Raw genomic sequence first — 17703 nt, forward strand, 5'->3', positions numbered from 1 at the left:
TCTGGTTCAGCCGCTCTGCCAAACCGTCTGTCTGAGGGTGGTAAGCCGAGGTGAACACCTGCCGGATCCCCAAACTCTGGCAGAGTTGGCGCATGGCGGTGGCACGGAACGGGCCTCCTCGATCTGTCAAGATTTCATCCGGCAGCCCCACCATCGCGAAGAACTTGGACAATGCCCGGACCACCCCCGGGGTCTGCATGGTCCTCAGCGGGATGACCTCAGGGAACCGTGTGGCGTAGTCCACAATCACCAGGGCAAAGCGGTGGCCCCGGGGTGTGCGTGGCAGCGGTCCGATGAAGTCCATCGCGATGCGTTGGAAGGGCGTCCCCATGACGGGTAGTGGGGAGAGGGGGGCCTTCGGTGGGCGGCGGGCTGCCACCCGCTGGCAGGTGGGACACGAGCGGCAGTGGGCCTTCACGTCGGCATTCACGGAGGGCCAGTAGAACTGCTCAAGGATCTTCTTCAGGGTCTTGTGGTGCCCCAGATGCCCGGCCCACGCATGCTCATGGGCCGTGCGGAGGACTTCGGCCCGGTAGGCAGTCGGCACCAATAGCTGGCGGACCTCCCCCTGGCCACTTGGGGCGCGAGCTATGCGAACCCAAACCCCTCCTTGCTTCTCGATGCGCGGGAGCCGTTGGGACCTCCGCTCATCCCGCACTAGCTCCTCCTCACGAGCTGCCGTCTCTCGTAAGCGCTGCAAGGACTCATCTGCCCCTTGGGCGTCACAGAATGGGCGATCGGCCGGGGGCCCAGCTGGGTCTCCAGTCCGTGGTTCTGCCCCTGGTCTAGTAGAGGGACCCTCTCCCGGGTCGTCGGCCTCCTCCACTTGCAGAGCGGTGGCAACTTGGGGGTCTGTCAATTCCCCTGCTGCCTTCAGCCGAGACCCGGCTATCCCTGGGGTGTCTCCTCCCAATTTCTTCGCTGCCTGCTGGAGGAGCCTGAAGAACCCCGGGGCATCTCTTCCCAGCAGCATTGGCACGGGTAGGTGAGCTAACTGGGCAACTTCCATTTGGTGGCGGACCCCTAGGTACTCTATCGTGATTAGGGCCGTAGGGTACGGCTGGGTGCGGCCCATCACATCCGTCACCGGGATCCAGCGGTGCACTGGGGTAGCAGCTGGGAGGAGCTGGGGCCGAATTGCTGAGACTGCACTCCCAGTGTCTAACAGGGCTTGTAGGATCAGCCGGCCTATCTTCACGGTGGCGCATAGACTCTGCACCTGCTTGCCAGGCGGTGGGTTATTTTCCCAAACGAGGGCACAAACCCTTGGCAAGGCCTCCGTGAGCGCGCCGGCTTGCAACCGCAGCTCCGCTGTCTGTGCTAGTTCCACTGGAGCGGCTGGGTAGGCTGCCTCCAGCTTTCCCCACATCCTATCCTGGCGTTCCTCCAGCCACAGTCCAAGCTCCGCTGGGGTGGCGGCCTTGGGAGGCCGCCCCTTGACTGGCGCCTGCGTTGGAACGTCTCTCCCCGTACGGGCCACCAACTTGTCAGGGCTTGCCACCGCTGCCACTGGGCGTGGCACTGGGCGGTCTGCTCCTGACGTCATAGGGGGGCCAGGGATTCTGCAGGACCCTGCTCTGTGGAAGGAGGGGCGGTATACCTCACCCAGACTCCCTCTCAGTCCACTCGCTGGCCTGCTCAACCTGGCCTGCTTACCCTCTGCGTCCTCTTTCACCTCCTCCTCCCAGAGCTCTCCTCCAAACCTCCACGCTTGCATCGCACCGCTCTTGCTCCACATCATCTCTCCCTACTCACACCCACCACCACAGGGCTCTTCCCAGCCAGCTTTTATAGGGCTTCCTTCTACTGTCCCACCCCTCTTCCAGCCTGGTCTTGGGCTGCACCAAGCAGTTGCAGCTGGGGTAGCTGATCTGGCCCCACTGACCAGCACCAGCTGTGCCTTGTTCCCTGGCTGCCCAGCCTCCCTGCCTTGGCTGATTGCTGCAGGCCTGTCCAGCTGCAGTCCCCTGGCTAGCAGCCCGGCCTGCTTGGCTGAGCTGATGGCTGAAGGTGGGTCCAGCTGCGGCTCCTTGGCTGGTTGCCCAGGGCTTCCTGCAGAGTGCCTCCAATAGCCCCACCTGGAGTGGCTTGGCTTTTGGCAACTCCTGGGCCAGGCTACTATTTTCTAGCTGGGGCGTGGCTTTGGGTTGTTGGGGCTGCTGCTGCTTCTCCTCCTCAGGTAAGGTTTTTGGGTGGGTGACTGCTGGGCCCCCAATCCCTCTGCCCTTGCCCCCTTCTGCCTTGCTTAGTCCCCTTTCCTTCCCCAGGGGAGTGGGACTCGCTGGCCTCCTTCTGTCTCCCCCTGCCTCCTGAGGCCCTGGGCCTTTGCCCCTTGCCCCTGGCACAGGCAGGTTCTGGCTCCATTTGCCCATGGGAGGGGTTGACCTGCTGTCCCCCGGCTGCCCCCTCTGCTTGCCAGTCAGACCGGTTGACCTACTGTCTGCTGGCTGACCAGTTGACCTGCTGGCTGCTGGCTGCCCCCTCTGTTTGCCCGACGGCCCGGCTGACCTGCTATTCCCTCTTGTCAAGTCTGGGGGCTGGGGCTCAGACCCCGGACAATACAGTGGTAACACTTGAAAAAATACATCATCCAACCCATTTATAGATTGTTTTGCTCTTTCAACTGATCAGTTTTAACTGCAGTGGATGCTGACAGGATCTTAGGATCTGTGAAGAGTTTTATTTAAGCTCAGTTTGCGACTGGCGGGCAAGCAGGTAAACCGCTGGGAGATTGTCTGCCACAAGCGGGTACCTGGGATCCCTTGTTGGCACAATTAAGGATCCCATTTCCCCAGTAGGGGTGAGGGATTCCCCGCTCCCAGTCTCTGCCCCCTCTCTCCTGGCTAGCAGGGAGGAAAGGCACGGGGAACTGGCCTGAGAGGCAAGGAACCTCCAGGTCAAGTATGCAGTGGACACGAGGATGTCACTTCCTCAAATGATGTCATTGCGCCTGGTGGCAGGCAATCTTCCACACTTCACATAGGCCAATTTCGGAATAGAGAATAATGATAGAAGCAAAGTTAAGACGTTTGCTGAGCGAGTAGGCAGGTACCCAGAGTATTACTATGGATAATAATTTATCACATAAGACACCTGAGCATTTATTTCTGATTCATTGATAGCTACACCTAGTTACTGCCCTACAAATTTCCACATTCTTGATGCTGGTGTCCTGACCTTGGAATGAAATAATGTAGCCTAGTATATATTTATTCCATAATGCTTGTGGACAGAGCTAGATGTGGTGTCAGCCAATATGTGATTCTAATATCATATCACAGGGATCACATACAGAAGAAGATTGGTGGGAAGGCAGGAAGGGTGTTACATTTCTGCCAGTTCTTCCCTGAAAGTGCCCTGTTCCTCCCCCCGCCCCCCTTGCCAAATCTGGGTTTACTTTTGAGCCCAACTCAGGAGGGAAATTATAAACTACTATGGAGGGAGCAGTGGGAGAACAGATGCTTGCAGGGAGATTTGGTAAGCAGGGAACGGTGTAATCAATCACTCTTTCCTAATATCATCATTTTAGTATTATAACAGAAGCGGAGAGTTGGGAGCCCTGTGTTAACCCTGCGATGTCTAGTTGTGCTCTGCAAATGCTCTTAGCAATCACTCAGTAGGAGTGTTGGGGGATGAAAATGTTCATGTGGGTGATTGTAAACTTGTGTTAAGTAGACCATCTATTATCATCAGTCTACTGTTGTGGCTGTCCCCTACTAAATAGGTAGGATATGGAGACAGCCCTGGGTGCGCTCTGTGTTGATCTGATCTTAATCCAGTTTTGTTTATTTGACAGTTAAATGTGAAATTGGGCAAGAGTTTTCCGTTTTTATCTGCCCTCTGTATGTCCCAGTGAAAGCTGTGCCAAACAGTGCATTGTATCTTATGTGATTTCCTCACTAGGGTGTCTGTACCTCTCCTGAAGATGCTGGACCAGATATTGGCCAATGGATGCTTTGACATCTTTGTAGCTGAAGAAAAGTAAGTGCTTATTAGTGGGGGTTGGGTTCCCCCCTTGCTGGAATACCTTCAAAGAAAGAATTGCATTCTACCTCAATCTATATTGCTTGCAGTGGAGACTATTGGAATTCATATCACATTTTCCTTATCTTGACATAAAGTTTATCTTTTGTTTTGACACCTCCTTAGCAGACCCAAGAACTGAGTTGTCACTCCTTTTTTGCAGCCCATAAAGTAAACAAGATTTCTGCAAATCTTCTACAGTTGGTGGTACCATAACATTAGATTTGGCAGCAGCATCTGAAATATGATGTAAAGCTGGGCCTTTAAGGGCAGAATTACATATCTGTAGCTTTATAATCTTTTTAACCATTTCTTTTAACAGAATGCAGTTGCTAGGGCTGTGATTTAGAAAGAAAACCAGCATGGGAAGAGAAGGACAATTTAACCCTTTCCCCTTACACTTTTTTCTCACTGAAAATCATTCCCACTCTCAGCTAGATGAGGCTGGATAAATATTTCATGAACTATGTGGTAAGAATGTCCCAATTTGGGGCAACTTCCTCAAAAGTAGCCAGGAAAATGTGTGGATTGTCTCCTACCAGCTATGAAGTAAAATATTTAGGCATCACCTTTGGAGGATTTAGACGCTCTACTTTGATTCTTTCGTTCAGGCAGGTTTTCCCACCAAATATTCTCACATTTCAGCTTATCCCTCTGAAGACTTCATTTCCCTGCCTCAAATCTAAGCTTCTCTGTTTGTTTTTATCTGTTGCTTCCTCTCGCACTCCAATTTATTTTCTAAAGCCTTAATTTTTATTTCCTCAGCTCTGTTTCTGTTTTTAACTGTTGCTCCCTCATACTCCAATTTCTTTTCCTCAAGCCCAAGTTACCAAGTTTATTGATTACGGGCTGCGACCAGCATAAGCAGGACATTAAACCGGTTTAAAAGTTCAAATGGAATTAAATATAGGAGAAGGCAATAAATAGATATACAGATATAAAAGTAGAGGTAAAACATGCCATAGGTTAATTATTTACAGAGTTAGAGCATGTTCAGACTGCCATATGTGTTTATGGCATTTATAGACCTGGGCACAAAATCTCACTACCTGGCATGTTGTCTGATGATTCCTGTCAGACAAGAGGTAGTCAAGCTTAATTTTGTTCAATCTACCAGGGAACCTTTCTATTAGTGGACTAATAGTTTCTAATCGAATTTTCCTATGGTATGGACAATTGAAAAAAATATGCTCCATTGAATCAATTTCTCTTAAATGACAGGAGCAAAGCCTGCTTTGAACTTTCCTTCCAAAACAGCAGATGGCAAAGTCAAGCTTCCAGCTAAGGTAAATGCCCTTCTGGAATTGTTGGAGTCAAGAAAAAAGAGAGAAGCTGCAGGAGCAGTGATATATCTGATATCAGAGGAGATGAAACTTGGTGCTCTGAGTAGGTTCATTTGTCTTTCAGTGTCTGTCACTCTCTGCTTGACAAGTGATTTTGCCCGATCAATTCCCATGACTAACAAGCCTTAGAGAGAGAGGCCCAATTTTTCCAAAGATTTCAAAACTGCCTTTTGCCAACTTGCCTGAAATTGGTCATGTAATATTAAAGGGAGCAGGCCTTGGAGATTTACACTTCATGTCAGCCATTTGAAAATTGAAAGGATACAAATTCTAGCCTCTACCTGTAGCATTCCAGTTTCCAGTCTGACCTAAGAATTTGGCATGCATTTCGGTACTTGTTAGTAGAGCTTGAAGGAATTTGGCCTGAACTCTCTCAAATGAAGAGAAAGAAGAGGATGGTGGCCCCCAAAGGATACATATAATAACTGGGCCAGTGATTTAGCTTTAAACACTCTGAGCGCGGCCAGTATATAATAACGCCGTTGAGACCAATAGAATTTCAGTATGCTGTTTGCCATTTTTTCTCCTGCGTCGGCAACATAGCTGCTATGAGATGTTTTAGCGCCAGAGGCTTGAAGGAGTCTAAACTTCTCTTGTAATTCCAGAGCTCTTTTTGCTCTTTCAGAAATCTGTGTACTCTAGAGATGTTGAAGTTACCTCAGAACTTGCTAAAGTTCCTACTTTAGTGCTCTTCAATGTCTGGTGCTATATCAGGGACACTCTTAATATCTCTACAGATTTTTTCCTCATGAGGGATTCCCAACTTTACATACTTTTCAGTGGGTCTTTTTTCATTCCCAGAAACTGTGCCATTTCTTCCTTTCATGTGTTAGTGCTGTTCCGAAAGTAAAGCACTATCTTTCCCCTTACAGTAAAGTATCTTTTCCCTCACATCGATATCCCACCATTAAAGCCAGTGCATGTGGCATTTTGTCCCCTTTATGAGATCTGTATATTGCTGCCTCACTGCCTTCCTTATTGTTCCCAAAAGGCTTTCACTTCCACCAAAGGCTCTTAGTTTTCTGTTTGAATTGTAGTATAGGAAGGCTTATTTATTTGATAGAATGACATAATGGTCAAGACGTGAGGGGGCTTAACTAGAGTTTATTTATAAGTGCATATGCATAATGGTTTCAGAGTAGTTCATAAGTGTAATAGTTTCAAGATAGGAAATGTTTCTAAACTGACATTCATAAAGATTTATTTTCCCCAGAGTTTTCATTTCGGCTAATAATATCCATTACTTCACACTTTCTTCTTGTTTTCCCCAGAACAGCTTTGATTAACACTTGAATAGCACACCAAACTCTACTTCAGAACCTCTCTCTAAAACCTGCAGTTTACTCCACTCCCTAGGATACAGCTACCATCCAATCACAACATGCTTCTCTCACTCATCTAGTTCTCTTCCTCCTTTTTTAGAGGCCTACATTTTTCAACCACAGTAAATGTGCCTTTAAAACTCCACATTAATTAGCTGAAATAAAGCACACGAAAACATTTACATGGCGAACATTACAGTGCAGATTTACCTCAACTCTCCAGTTTTGTTTTTAAGAAGAGTGAACGTTAAGAAATGCTACATAATTTCCTATTCCCTCTTTACTCTGTGCTCAATTTACTGTTTAACTTTTAAATGTCATGGCTTTGTTTCCATTGCTCATTGTAAAAAACATTTTTTTAAAACCTTGGTGATTTCGGAGGAAAAAAGATTTAAGATTTTAAGTGTGCTTTTCATAGGAAGATGCTAATGAATATATTGAAGGCATATTTTCCCACTATTACAATTTCCCCTAAAGGGAGGGAAGTCTTCACAACTACTGATATCTCTTGTCAGAACCGTTAATTGCCTAGAAATGGGCTAGCAAACATGTTTGAATAACGGAAACAGACAAAAGAGAGAATAGTTGCTTTTGTAGGCTGATTCAACACCAAATGAAATGCTTGAATGTGATCATTTTCATAAATTTATTTCTGTTAGAATCCTCATAATATTAACAACTAGCTTGATACTTGTGCTTCACTATGGTATTTAAATCCAGATATAATACTTATGCGTATGTAACATTTTTTGGTGTGTGTGTGTGTGTGTGTGTTTTTGAGGTGGTTTTAATAAAGCAAAGCATGTTGATGCTGAAAACTGATGAAGTGAATTTCGAAATGTAACATTTATTGAAGAGATTTTAAAAGGAAAAGATTGTAATGCAATAAATACTGATTTTTACCTCAGAACACGGAGTTCCACAGCTGACCAATCAGAGAGAGGGGGGTGCAAGCAGGCAGGAGCATGCCAGCCATACAGGAAAGCCAGGCCCCACAGGGAGATTGGCAACCCTAGTGAACATTGAGAAGAAGACTGGGTGGTGCATTTTACCTCAGGATACATTCAATGACTCCCAATAGCAACTGCATACTGTGCAGAATATGGGGGGGTGAGGACCAATCAGGTGTGGAATGTTGTGATCCCCAATCAGCCTGCATATGCAAAGACTTTGAAAGGCTGGCCCAATAAGGGAAGAGTGCCCGAGCTGCCAGTGGGTGGGGGCACAGCAGGCAGCAGCCTGCCAGCCACACAGGGAAGCTGTATCCCTTTGGGAAAACACATTTAACCCCTTTAAGGAGTGAATTTCTTAAAATCCCTTCTTAGTTGGTGTTTACATCATGAATGGAATGTTCTTTCCAAATTTCATGTTTGTAGGTCCAGGGGTTTGGGCTGGGTGTCCAGTTATAATATTTATGGATATGTAACATTTTTTGGTTGGGGGGGGGGGAGGGTTTGAGTTGGTTTTGTAGTATAATAGCATAGTACCCGAGGTTCACAAAGGTGTTTGAATAAAGCTAAGCGTGTTGATGCTGAAAACTGATGAAGTGAATTCTGAAATGTAACATTTATTGAAGAGATTTTTAAAAGGAAAAGACTGTGGTGCAATAAATAAAGTGAAGAATACGTGCAACTATGTATTGTCGAAGGCTTTCACGGCCGGAGAACGATGGTTGTTGGGGGTTTTCCGGGCTGCACTGCCGTGGTCCTGGCACTGCAGTTCCCGACGTCCCGCCAGCAGCTGTGGCCGGCATCCTCAGAGGTGCAGCACCAAAAGACTTTTGGCGCTGCACCTCTGAGGATGCCGGCCACAGCTGCTGGCGGGACGTCGGGAACTGCAGTGCCAGGACCACGGCAGTGCAGCCCGGAAAACCCCCAACAACCATCAATACGTGCAACTGTTTTTTTTTTTCTACTGAAGGACCTCTTTGTAGACCACATTGGTGATTTTCTCCTCAAGTGCTAGGATCACCAGGGATCACCTTTCCCTAGGGGACTCAGGATACTCCATCCCCTATTTTTAATAGGAGTTCAGAAAATTCCCCAGCGGGCAGCTTGCCTCTCAAGTGGACCCTCCTGTTCTTTCTTAGTGAGAGTTTTCTGGTGTCATAGTACAGCCTGAGCTTGATGAGTCCTCAGAGGAGGAGGAGCTGGAACAGCTGACGCTTGCTGACAGCCTTGCTCCTCCTGAGGAGGAGCAGCCTGTCTCCCTGCAGCCGACCACAGCTGAACGGTCAGATGCTGAATCCCAGCCAGAAGCTCCCCTTCCCCACCCAGAGCCACCAGCCCAGACGCCGCCAACTTCCTTATCCCCTCCAACATCTCCATACTATTGAGAGCAACGTCGGCGTAGCAGGGACAGAAGAGACTTACAGACCCGACGTCAATCTGCACGCCTCCGGGCTCTGAACAGGCCAGCCTTCTCAGAGGAAGGAGGGGCTTCAGAGGAGGAGACATGAAGCAGCTGTGCTAGCTGACCGAATGCTCTCAGAGTATAAAAGCCAGAGGGAGGGCTCCTTTTAGCGTGGCTTCAACGAGTTCTCTGAGCTGCTACTGTGCTGCCTGCGTTTGCTCCTTGGAACTGTCTCTCTGACCTCCGACCCGGCTTGTCCTTGACTACTCCCTTGATTTACGGACTTTGCACGTTCCTCGCCTTGCCAGCTGGACCTTGTTACCTGTCAGCAGCACTCTGCAGACTCGGCAGCCACTTGAAGCAGGACACCTGATGAGGGGCCGCAGATACAACGTCTTGACACACGGTAACCTCGTCAGCTCCCTTGGGACTACTGGCAGAGTCTGCCAGAAGTCTCCAGCCAGCAGCATGGTGACTCCCCCCATCACTTTCTTGCTGCCCCTGACATCTTTGAGGGTTCTGCTCAGTGCCTCAAAACACCCCTTAAGTGCCATGGTGCTCTCATCCCAAACAACGAGCTTACAGTTCCACAGCACTTGGGCCATGTTGCTTTGTTTTAAGATGCCAAACGGGTATTTCTGCATGGATGAGGTTGAGAGGTAGCTTGAAGGTAGCGAAGGATTATATGCCATGCCTGAGTGAGCCTTGGCCTTCCATGGAAGTGAGCACCTCTCTACTCGTCTTCCAGGATTGCTTTGCTCATAGAAAGACTCTGCACCTCGGGTGATCTTGCTGGTACTTGGCCACTGCTGCTTGGTGCACCGCAGGAGTACGATGTGCGAAGTTCTTTGCCACATCTCTAAGTTGCTTCCTCCTTTTAGTGTTGGTGTATCTTGCACAATGTCTGCCAGGAGGCCTCTTGGGGGCAATAAGAGGTGATGGCTGCAAGAGGTGTGAGGCAGAGTTGCACTGAGGGAGGAGGGGTGTGGTGGGCACTTCGGCAGGTTCATGTGAGAGGTTCGCATTGAAATGTCCCTTAGAAAGGTCATGTACCATCTCCCCATGAACATTTAAAAACTCAGTTGCCGTACTGACTTTTATATAAAATCCCTTTTCAGGAGTCTTATACCATCTTTCTTCAAATGTCTGCAGTTTCCTTGACCTGATTTTTACCTCAGAACACAGAGTTCCACAGCTGACCACTCAGAGTGAGAGGAGATGCAAGCAGACAGCAGCCTGCCAGCTACACAAGAAAGCCAGCCCCCACAGGGAGATTGGCAGCCCTAGTGAACTTTTAGGGGAAGACTGGGAGGTGCATTTTACCTCAAGACACATTTAATGACTCCCAACAGCAATTGGATACTGTTTAGAATATTGGGGTGAGAACCAATCAGACCGGTAATGCAAATGACCTTGAAAGACTGGCCCAATCAGGGAAGAGTGGCCAAGCTGGCAGTGGGCTGGAGGCGGGGCGGGGGAGCAGGCAGCAGCCTGCCAGCCACACAGGGAAGATATATCCCTATGGGAAAACACATTTTACCCCTTTTTACCCTGTTAGGGGGCAAATTTCTTAACATCCCTTCTTAGTTGGTGTTTACATCATGAAAGGAATGTTCTTTCCAAATTTCATGTTTGTAGGTCCAGGGGTTTGGACTGGGCAATGATGAGTCAGTCAGGACACTTTTCTTTATATAAATATAGATTGGGCTTCAAAGGATGCCATTATCTGAGATCAGATGATCTTAAACTGATCTTCAGCTGAGGCCAGATGTGCGGCCATAAAATTTGCATTTTTGGCCAGAGATGCAGCCCATAGTATCATCCCCTAGAAATTAGTGGCCTCGTCAGATATCATTGGTGGCTGGGTACATACTATAGTCATATGTGGTGGGGAAGGGGAGCTATATTTTAGATGGTGTATCTGATGGTCCCTTTTGTCCTACAGACTGATACGTTGCTTATTAGTAACTCAGAAACTGCAAAGACTTTGCAGATTTCATGACAAGTTCATAGAACCAGAGGAGTTAGCCGAGTTAGTCTGTAGTATCAAAATAGTAGAGTCCAGTAGCACCTTTAAGACTAACCAACTTTACTGTAGCATAAGTTTCGAGAACCACAGTTCTCTTTGTCAGATGACAAGGTCAGAATTGTAAAAATTAAGCAATTATATATAATCAGTTGAGATTGCATAATGTGTTGTTTGTGGAATATGAGGCATCTGGTAACAAAATGTGGCTTATTTTGGTGCAGACTTTGCAATTTTGACATGTAGAAGTCACAAAGATCTAGTCTTCAATCAATAGTAGGGCATTCTGATGGCACTCTGTTGAAAGGATAATCATTTTATAAGAATAATCCCAGTGAACTAGTTGAACTGAGTAGATCTCCTCAGTGAGTTTTTCTGTATGGTACTTGAGGACTCTAGATCCTACAGAGGCAAAACCAACATATGTGCTCCTAACGTTGGGCAGAATAGTCTTCTCATTCTTATTCTGCCCTCTTGTTTAGTACCTTAAATTATTCATGCATATGAGCATCCTATTGGCCTTCCCTTATGCCCCCTGCCATTACACACATTTGCTGAAGCTTTGGTAATGTGCCTTGAGTATGTAGTTTACAGATCTTAAGCGTCCAGTCAGGGGCTTTATACATGGATGGGTGACCTCTTAACACTGATCATTTGTTTCTTTTGCTGTCTCTCTGTGTGTGGGGCACTATGTGTCTTGACCCTGAGTTAAGGAGCACCCCAGTGATGATTTGATTGATCTAGTTAAAATACAGACCACCTTTTTTAAAAAGTCCTGTTTCAAGAACACGTGTGCCCAGTTTGCATAATATAAAATCTTTAGACTGATCCATTTCCCCCAGGCACTGATCCTGTTTCTGCTGGACTTCTGCCCATACAGGAGAAGGAATTTTCTCAATTTCCTTTGGAGAGGCTATGCTATTTGAGATCATTCATAGGTTAGAGTTAGTTATTGCAAATGTAGAATTGGCAGATGACAGAAAGCAAAAAAAGGTCTATTTCCAGTTCAGAATCCTACACATGTAGTAAATTTTTTCCAGATGCTCCACTGCCATTGGCCTCTTTGCTGAATGCATATATTGTCATTTCCTTTGGAAATCACACTTCATTCTCCACATTGCCTTTGTCCTGTGCTGAAAAGCAGCTAGCACTCCTGTTAACTGAATTAATCTTCAATAAATTCCAACAAGTCTTGTGAGTAGCCTTGCATAATTGTGAAGAAAGTTATCTAGACTAGAAACAAAAATGCAGAGAACATTCTCCACCCCACTGTTACGGTCACATATATAGGATATTTTTCCCTTTGGGGAATGTGCACACGTGGAAGCTCATGTTCCTCTCGCTCTCTGACATCATACATCTTTTTTACCTTTGCATATGCATGTAAGCTAACACTCATTTTATTGGAACAGATTTTGTTAGCACAAAACAAACTTGAGTTACTTAGGGGACTGGTTTAGAAAGGATGCGAACTTGACATGCTCTCAATTATATACAAAGCTATGGCATAGTTGTTCACACTATACTAACCAATATAGGATTTATGGCTCTCCAAATTCCTACCACTCTTCCCATTCATAGAGAAGAGTCCTCTGTACTGTGAGTTTCCTGAGGAAATCAAGGGCAGTGTTGCTGAACTGTGCCAGCTTGGTGGTTATTGGCTTCTTTTATAATGCCCAAGATATTTCTCAATGCTTAAAGAATTTCTAAGAGACCTTCTCTCATTTTTTTTCCAGCCATCCAATTCCCATGAAATTACTGGCGCTTTGTAAAGAAGAGAGCAGGAGATCTAAAGACATCCAGAAACTTCGCTCAAGTATTGCAGTGTACGTTGGTTCAAAACTGTTAATGAAGTGGGGGAATAGTTAGATGTGCGATTTTCTAAGTAAAAATAATGAGATGTACTAAAATTAAGATTTCCACAATAGTATAATCTGCAGAGAAATAGAAAGATGCACAAGGGTGTCATCATGCATGTTTCTGTAAAAATAGCAGTGTTAGTTATAACCATAGTGAATTAAGAAAGGCTAGGTGTGCATACTGAAGGTCAAACTGCCAGTTAAATCATCTGACAGCCTGCTGTTAGTGCAGACTTAATTTAATAAAGCCACAGCACAGGTTGAATGTTGGTTTTCCAGACAATTCCCCCATTGGTTGAGTAAGTTAAGACTGAAATGTATCAGTAATAAAGGGGATATCTGTGTGAAACTAAAATTCCTAGAACTTTGCTGCAACTGGTCCACTTGATTTAGCAAAATGTTTCTCTAAATCTTTTTTATTCTTGTTTATAACAAATCTAAAATAACAACATAGTGGTCAGCATATGGAAAGTTTAATTCTAGTTTAGCAACATTTTTTTTTAAAAAAATGTGTAAACATGCTGTAATCTTTCTAATTGTCTGCTATGGAAATCTATGTAAGTTGTTAGATCTTTAAACTTGTTTTTTAATACTTGCTATAAAAATTAATAAAACTTTTTCACTACCTAATTTGAGATACAAGAAAGAAGATGGATGATGGACAGATGTATTCGGGCATATAAACGGAAACGTTTGCATTGACTTAGTTCAGTCTTGTTCCACTATCAATTCATTTAGTTTTCCTCAGGATGAAAATAAGCAATAACACCTATAGAAAACTTCACATGCTTTAGAAAAATGGACCTTTACTTTAGAGAGCCTCTTTGTTGTGACAAAAAACCTCGATACTACTACAATTTAATTTTTAAATCATTTCTATACAGCATCCATTCATAAGGAAGTTTCCAATCTTTTAATGATTTTTTGTAAATGCATTTCATCAAAATTTACTTTGCCATACTTATAAAGTATTGTAGAATGCATCTATCTATACAATACATATGTTTCAAAATGAATAGTAAAATGTATCTCTCAGACAATATTACAAAAGAAAGCCATGGATGAAACAAAAATACCTTTTCTACCTCCCCTAGGTTTTGTGGCCTGATTCAATTTCCCGGAGAAATGAGAAAGCAAATTTTATTTCAACTCTTTCTTCTCCTTTGCCATCCATTTCCTATTGTAAGTATCTGAGATGTTAGAATTTTGAAGGTGGTTGTGATCTTTGAGAAGATTTTGCTAAATTCAATAAAATCAAATTGCTTTTATTTAGATTTTAAATGTTAAGAATTGACAGCATATACATTATTGGGTTTTTATAATTTGATTTGTAAGATGGGCATATTTGTTATGGATTGTTGGAATATATATTGGCTAAATTTAAAAATTTTCCTCACATAATATTTACATCATGAATTTATGAGACATCAGAGGGTACGGCCCTGGCCCCTAAGGCAAGAAGCCTGCCAAAGGCCCAACCCTCAACCCTCACTAGAGTGCATACTGACATCATCTCCAGCTAAGCTCTTTGCAGTCAGGGAGCATGTTTCCTCTCACCTCTCCCTTAGATAGTGAAGGCTCTCACAGGGTCTACTGGCCAGGTAATAAGATACTTGCTTTCTTCTTTCCCAGAGCATCACTTCCCATTGAGATCTCTTGAAGAGATTTTCTTTCTTACATATGAATCTGTCCCAGAGGCCTCGATGCCGCAAAAATGACATTCATTCTGTTTTTGGCCAGTTTTCTTCAGTTGCCCCAGGAGTAGCTGGCATGGCTTCCCAGAAGCTCCCAAAGGCTGTATTGCCTCATTTTTTAATATGACTGTTTTCGTCTTTAGGGATTGTTCCCAGTACTACTCTCTGAAACCCTAATTATGTTATTGTATCCTGCCTTTCATCCATCATGGAACGCATGATGGTTTATAGAGGGTTTGTAAGAGGCCACCTCCATCCAGGCATGGACCAAAACACACACACAAACACACAAATGAGTTTTCAGTCTATCCCTAAACACATGAAGCCTTGTACTCAGTCACACCATTGATGTTTCAAGGTCAGTAGTCTATTCTGACTGGCAGGCATTCTTCAGGGTCTCAGGTAGAAATCTTTCACAGTGTCTGTTAGCTGCCCTTTGAACTGTAGATGCCTGGGTTTGAACATGGCATACAAAGCAGACTCTCTGCCATTGAGGCACACCCACTCTCTTGATCTATATATCATTTCAAAATATTGTTTAAATCCAATGCTGTCATGCTTGTTGGCTCAACAACCCAAATAGAGTTGTTGTTAGAGGCAACCCAAATAGGTCTGTTGTTGTATCCTAGTGCTTGAAAAGCTTTGTCTTTGTGAATCTAATACTGCTTTTTCGGTCAGCATTTGGGTGCTCTGGAATTGCATGCTCTGAGTAGCAGAAAAAAACAGTCTTAACCAACCATGTGGTTAGTAAAATGCAATAACCAATCTATCGCGTAACTGAAATTTTATTTTTGTTTAATCTCCAGATAAGGAAGACAACAGCTAGTCAAATTTATGAAATGTTAATAACCTATAGTGATATAGCTGACCCTGAAATTATAGAAGAAGTTATGACAATTCTGAGTGACACTAACTGGTGAGTTAACCTAATCATACTTACAATTTTGTGTTGACCCTGGTCTCTTACTACCAAGTTATCATCTGTTCTGGAGTGCAGATTCTATCAGCAACCACACTAGCCAAGCCTCCCATTGCAAACAAAACCACATGGACACTGAGAGATCTCTGTCTTTCGGTGCTACACCTCTGAAGATGCCAGTCACAGCTGCTGGCAAAACATCAGGAACTACAATGCAAAGACCATGGCCATACAGCCTGGAAAATCTACAACAACTAACGTTCTCCGGTCGTGAAAGCCTTTGACAATATATATAACCAACAAAACCCAACAGAACCAGTGCCATGACAGAGAAACCCAGAATTATTAGATTTTTAGTCCGCCCTCCCCACCGAGTGGGCTCACAGTGGAGCACATTTTAATTTACATAAAAACACATAAAAGCAGATAACACATTACAGTACAATTTAAAATACTACATACAATAAAAACTTCTCCTCAGAGGGTGATGGAAGAGTTACTTCATTTCAGACATGGCCCATATATCCATATCTATAGATATATATATAGGGTGGTGGACAGATCTTTTCAAGTCAAGTCTGTCCGGCGGGGCCCAGCCTAGCCTCCGCCATATGCCTGGTGGAACATCTCTGTCTTACAGGCCCGGCGGAAGGATAATAAATCCTGCCGGGCCCTGGTTTCATCAGGCTGGTGCCAGGACCAAAAAGGCCCTGGCTCTGGTCGAGACCAGGCGAGCCTCCCTAGGACCGGAGACCAAAATTTTTTTGTGTGCAGAACGAAGAGTCCTCTGGGGTATATATAGGGAGAGACGGTCCCGCAGATATGCTGGACCCAGTCCACATAGGGCTTTATAGGTCAGCACCAAAACTATGAACTGGACCTGGTACTCAACTGGTAGCCAATGCAGCTGGCGTAATATAGGTGTTATATGTTCCCCTATCGGGACTCTTGCAATCACCACACAGCTGCATTTTGAACCAGCTGTAATCTCCGGATCAAGCCCAAGGGAAGCCCTGCGTAGAGTGAGTTGGTAACTGTTGCTTTGGATCACTGCTGTTAGGTTGTGGGTTGACAGGTAGGGGACAAGCTGCCGGGCTTGTCTCAGATGGAGAAATGAAGACTGGACAACTTCTACGATCTGTGCCTCCATAGTCAAGGAGGCATCCAAGATCACCCCCAGGCTCCTCACTCACGCAAGCGGCTCAAGTGGTGCTCCATCAAGAGCAGGAAGCCGGAGTCCCGTACCCATGGACCCCAGACTCACATGCAGGACCTCCGTCTTTGTGGGATTTAGTTTCAACCAACTCTGTTTCAACCACCCAGTCACAGCTTTGAAGGCACGCTCCAAGACATCCGGGGCAGAAGAACCAAACATAAAAAAGGGACAGTGTTACAAGCCCAACAGAACCTGTCACTCATAGATGACAGGCAGAACCCAGGCCCAATGAAAACCCAACAGAACCAACATCAAACCAGAAAATCTCAACACCCAAACTGGGAAGCCAGTAGTATCAAGGTAGCCAGCCAGACCTAGCAATGGCATATGGCAAATAACACTGACACAGGCACACACACACACACATGAATGTGTATGCATGCCTAAGGTAGATACCTACCTACCCACCTTAGGCATGCTCACACATACAGAAACACTGCTTCCCTTCCCCCTCCTCCTGTAACCTGGGAAACCTGCAAATGCGGGGGGGGGGGGACAAGGTGCTGCAACCTTAAAATGACATTCATGGGTATTCCCCAATCTATCTGGATAATTTGGGAATGTAAATACCAGTTATAGGGGACCCTACACACCAAGCCTTTCACCACCCTAGCACCCATCCTAAACCTCCCTTCACTGGTTTGGGGCTTCCCAGGCAGATAAGGGCTGGTCACCACACGTCACCTGTCTAGCCTCCAGTTTAGCAGGCAGAGGGCCCTGATCCAAATACTCACAGGATCCCTTCTCTTCCAGAGGCTCCACCAGACAGGCTGCCCTGTTCCCTGTATTTACCTCTCAGCTACTGCCCAGGGCTGTTGGGGGAAAGGAACTTAGAGGTTATTTCCCCTATATACACTGTCACTGTTAAATTCACCAGGTCCATCTAACATGACCTGAGCGTTTGAGGTCTCTGTGTGTGATCTTTCCCCTCAGCTAACAATTCCAAGCC

At 45.6% G+C, this 17703-nt stretch overlaps 1 protein-coding gene across 1 annotated transcript in view; it reads left to right on the forward strand.

Moving 5' to 3' along the window:
- Nucleotides 1-17703, forward strand: part of TBCD (tubulin folding cofactor D) — a 202975-nt gene that overhangs the window by 181854 nt on the left and 3418 nt on the right. The window contains exons 35-38 of the mRNA XM_054978807.1: nt 3904-3981; nt 12803-12892; nt 14020-14107; nt 15426-15535. Of these exons, the coding sequence (XP_054834782.1) occupies nt 3904-3981; nt 12803-12892; nt 14020-14107; nt 15426-15535 (366 nt within the window). The remainder of the gene's footprint in view (nt 1-3903; nt 3982-12802; nt 12893-14019; nt 14108-15425; nt 15536-17703) is intronic.

Source organism: Eublepharis macularius, chromosome 4 (genome assembly GCF_028583425.1).
Source record: "Eublepharis macularius isolate TG4126 chromosome 4, MPM_Emac_v1.0, whole genome shotgun sequence".
NCBI lineage: Eukaryota > Metazoa > Chordata > Lepidosauria > Squamata > Eublepharidae > Eublepharis > Eublepharis macularius.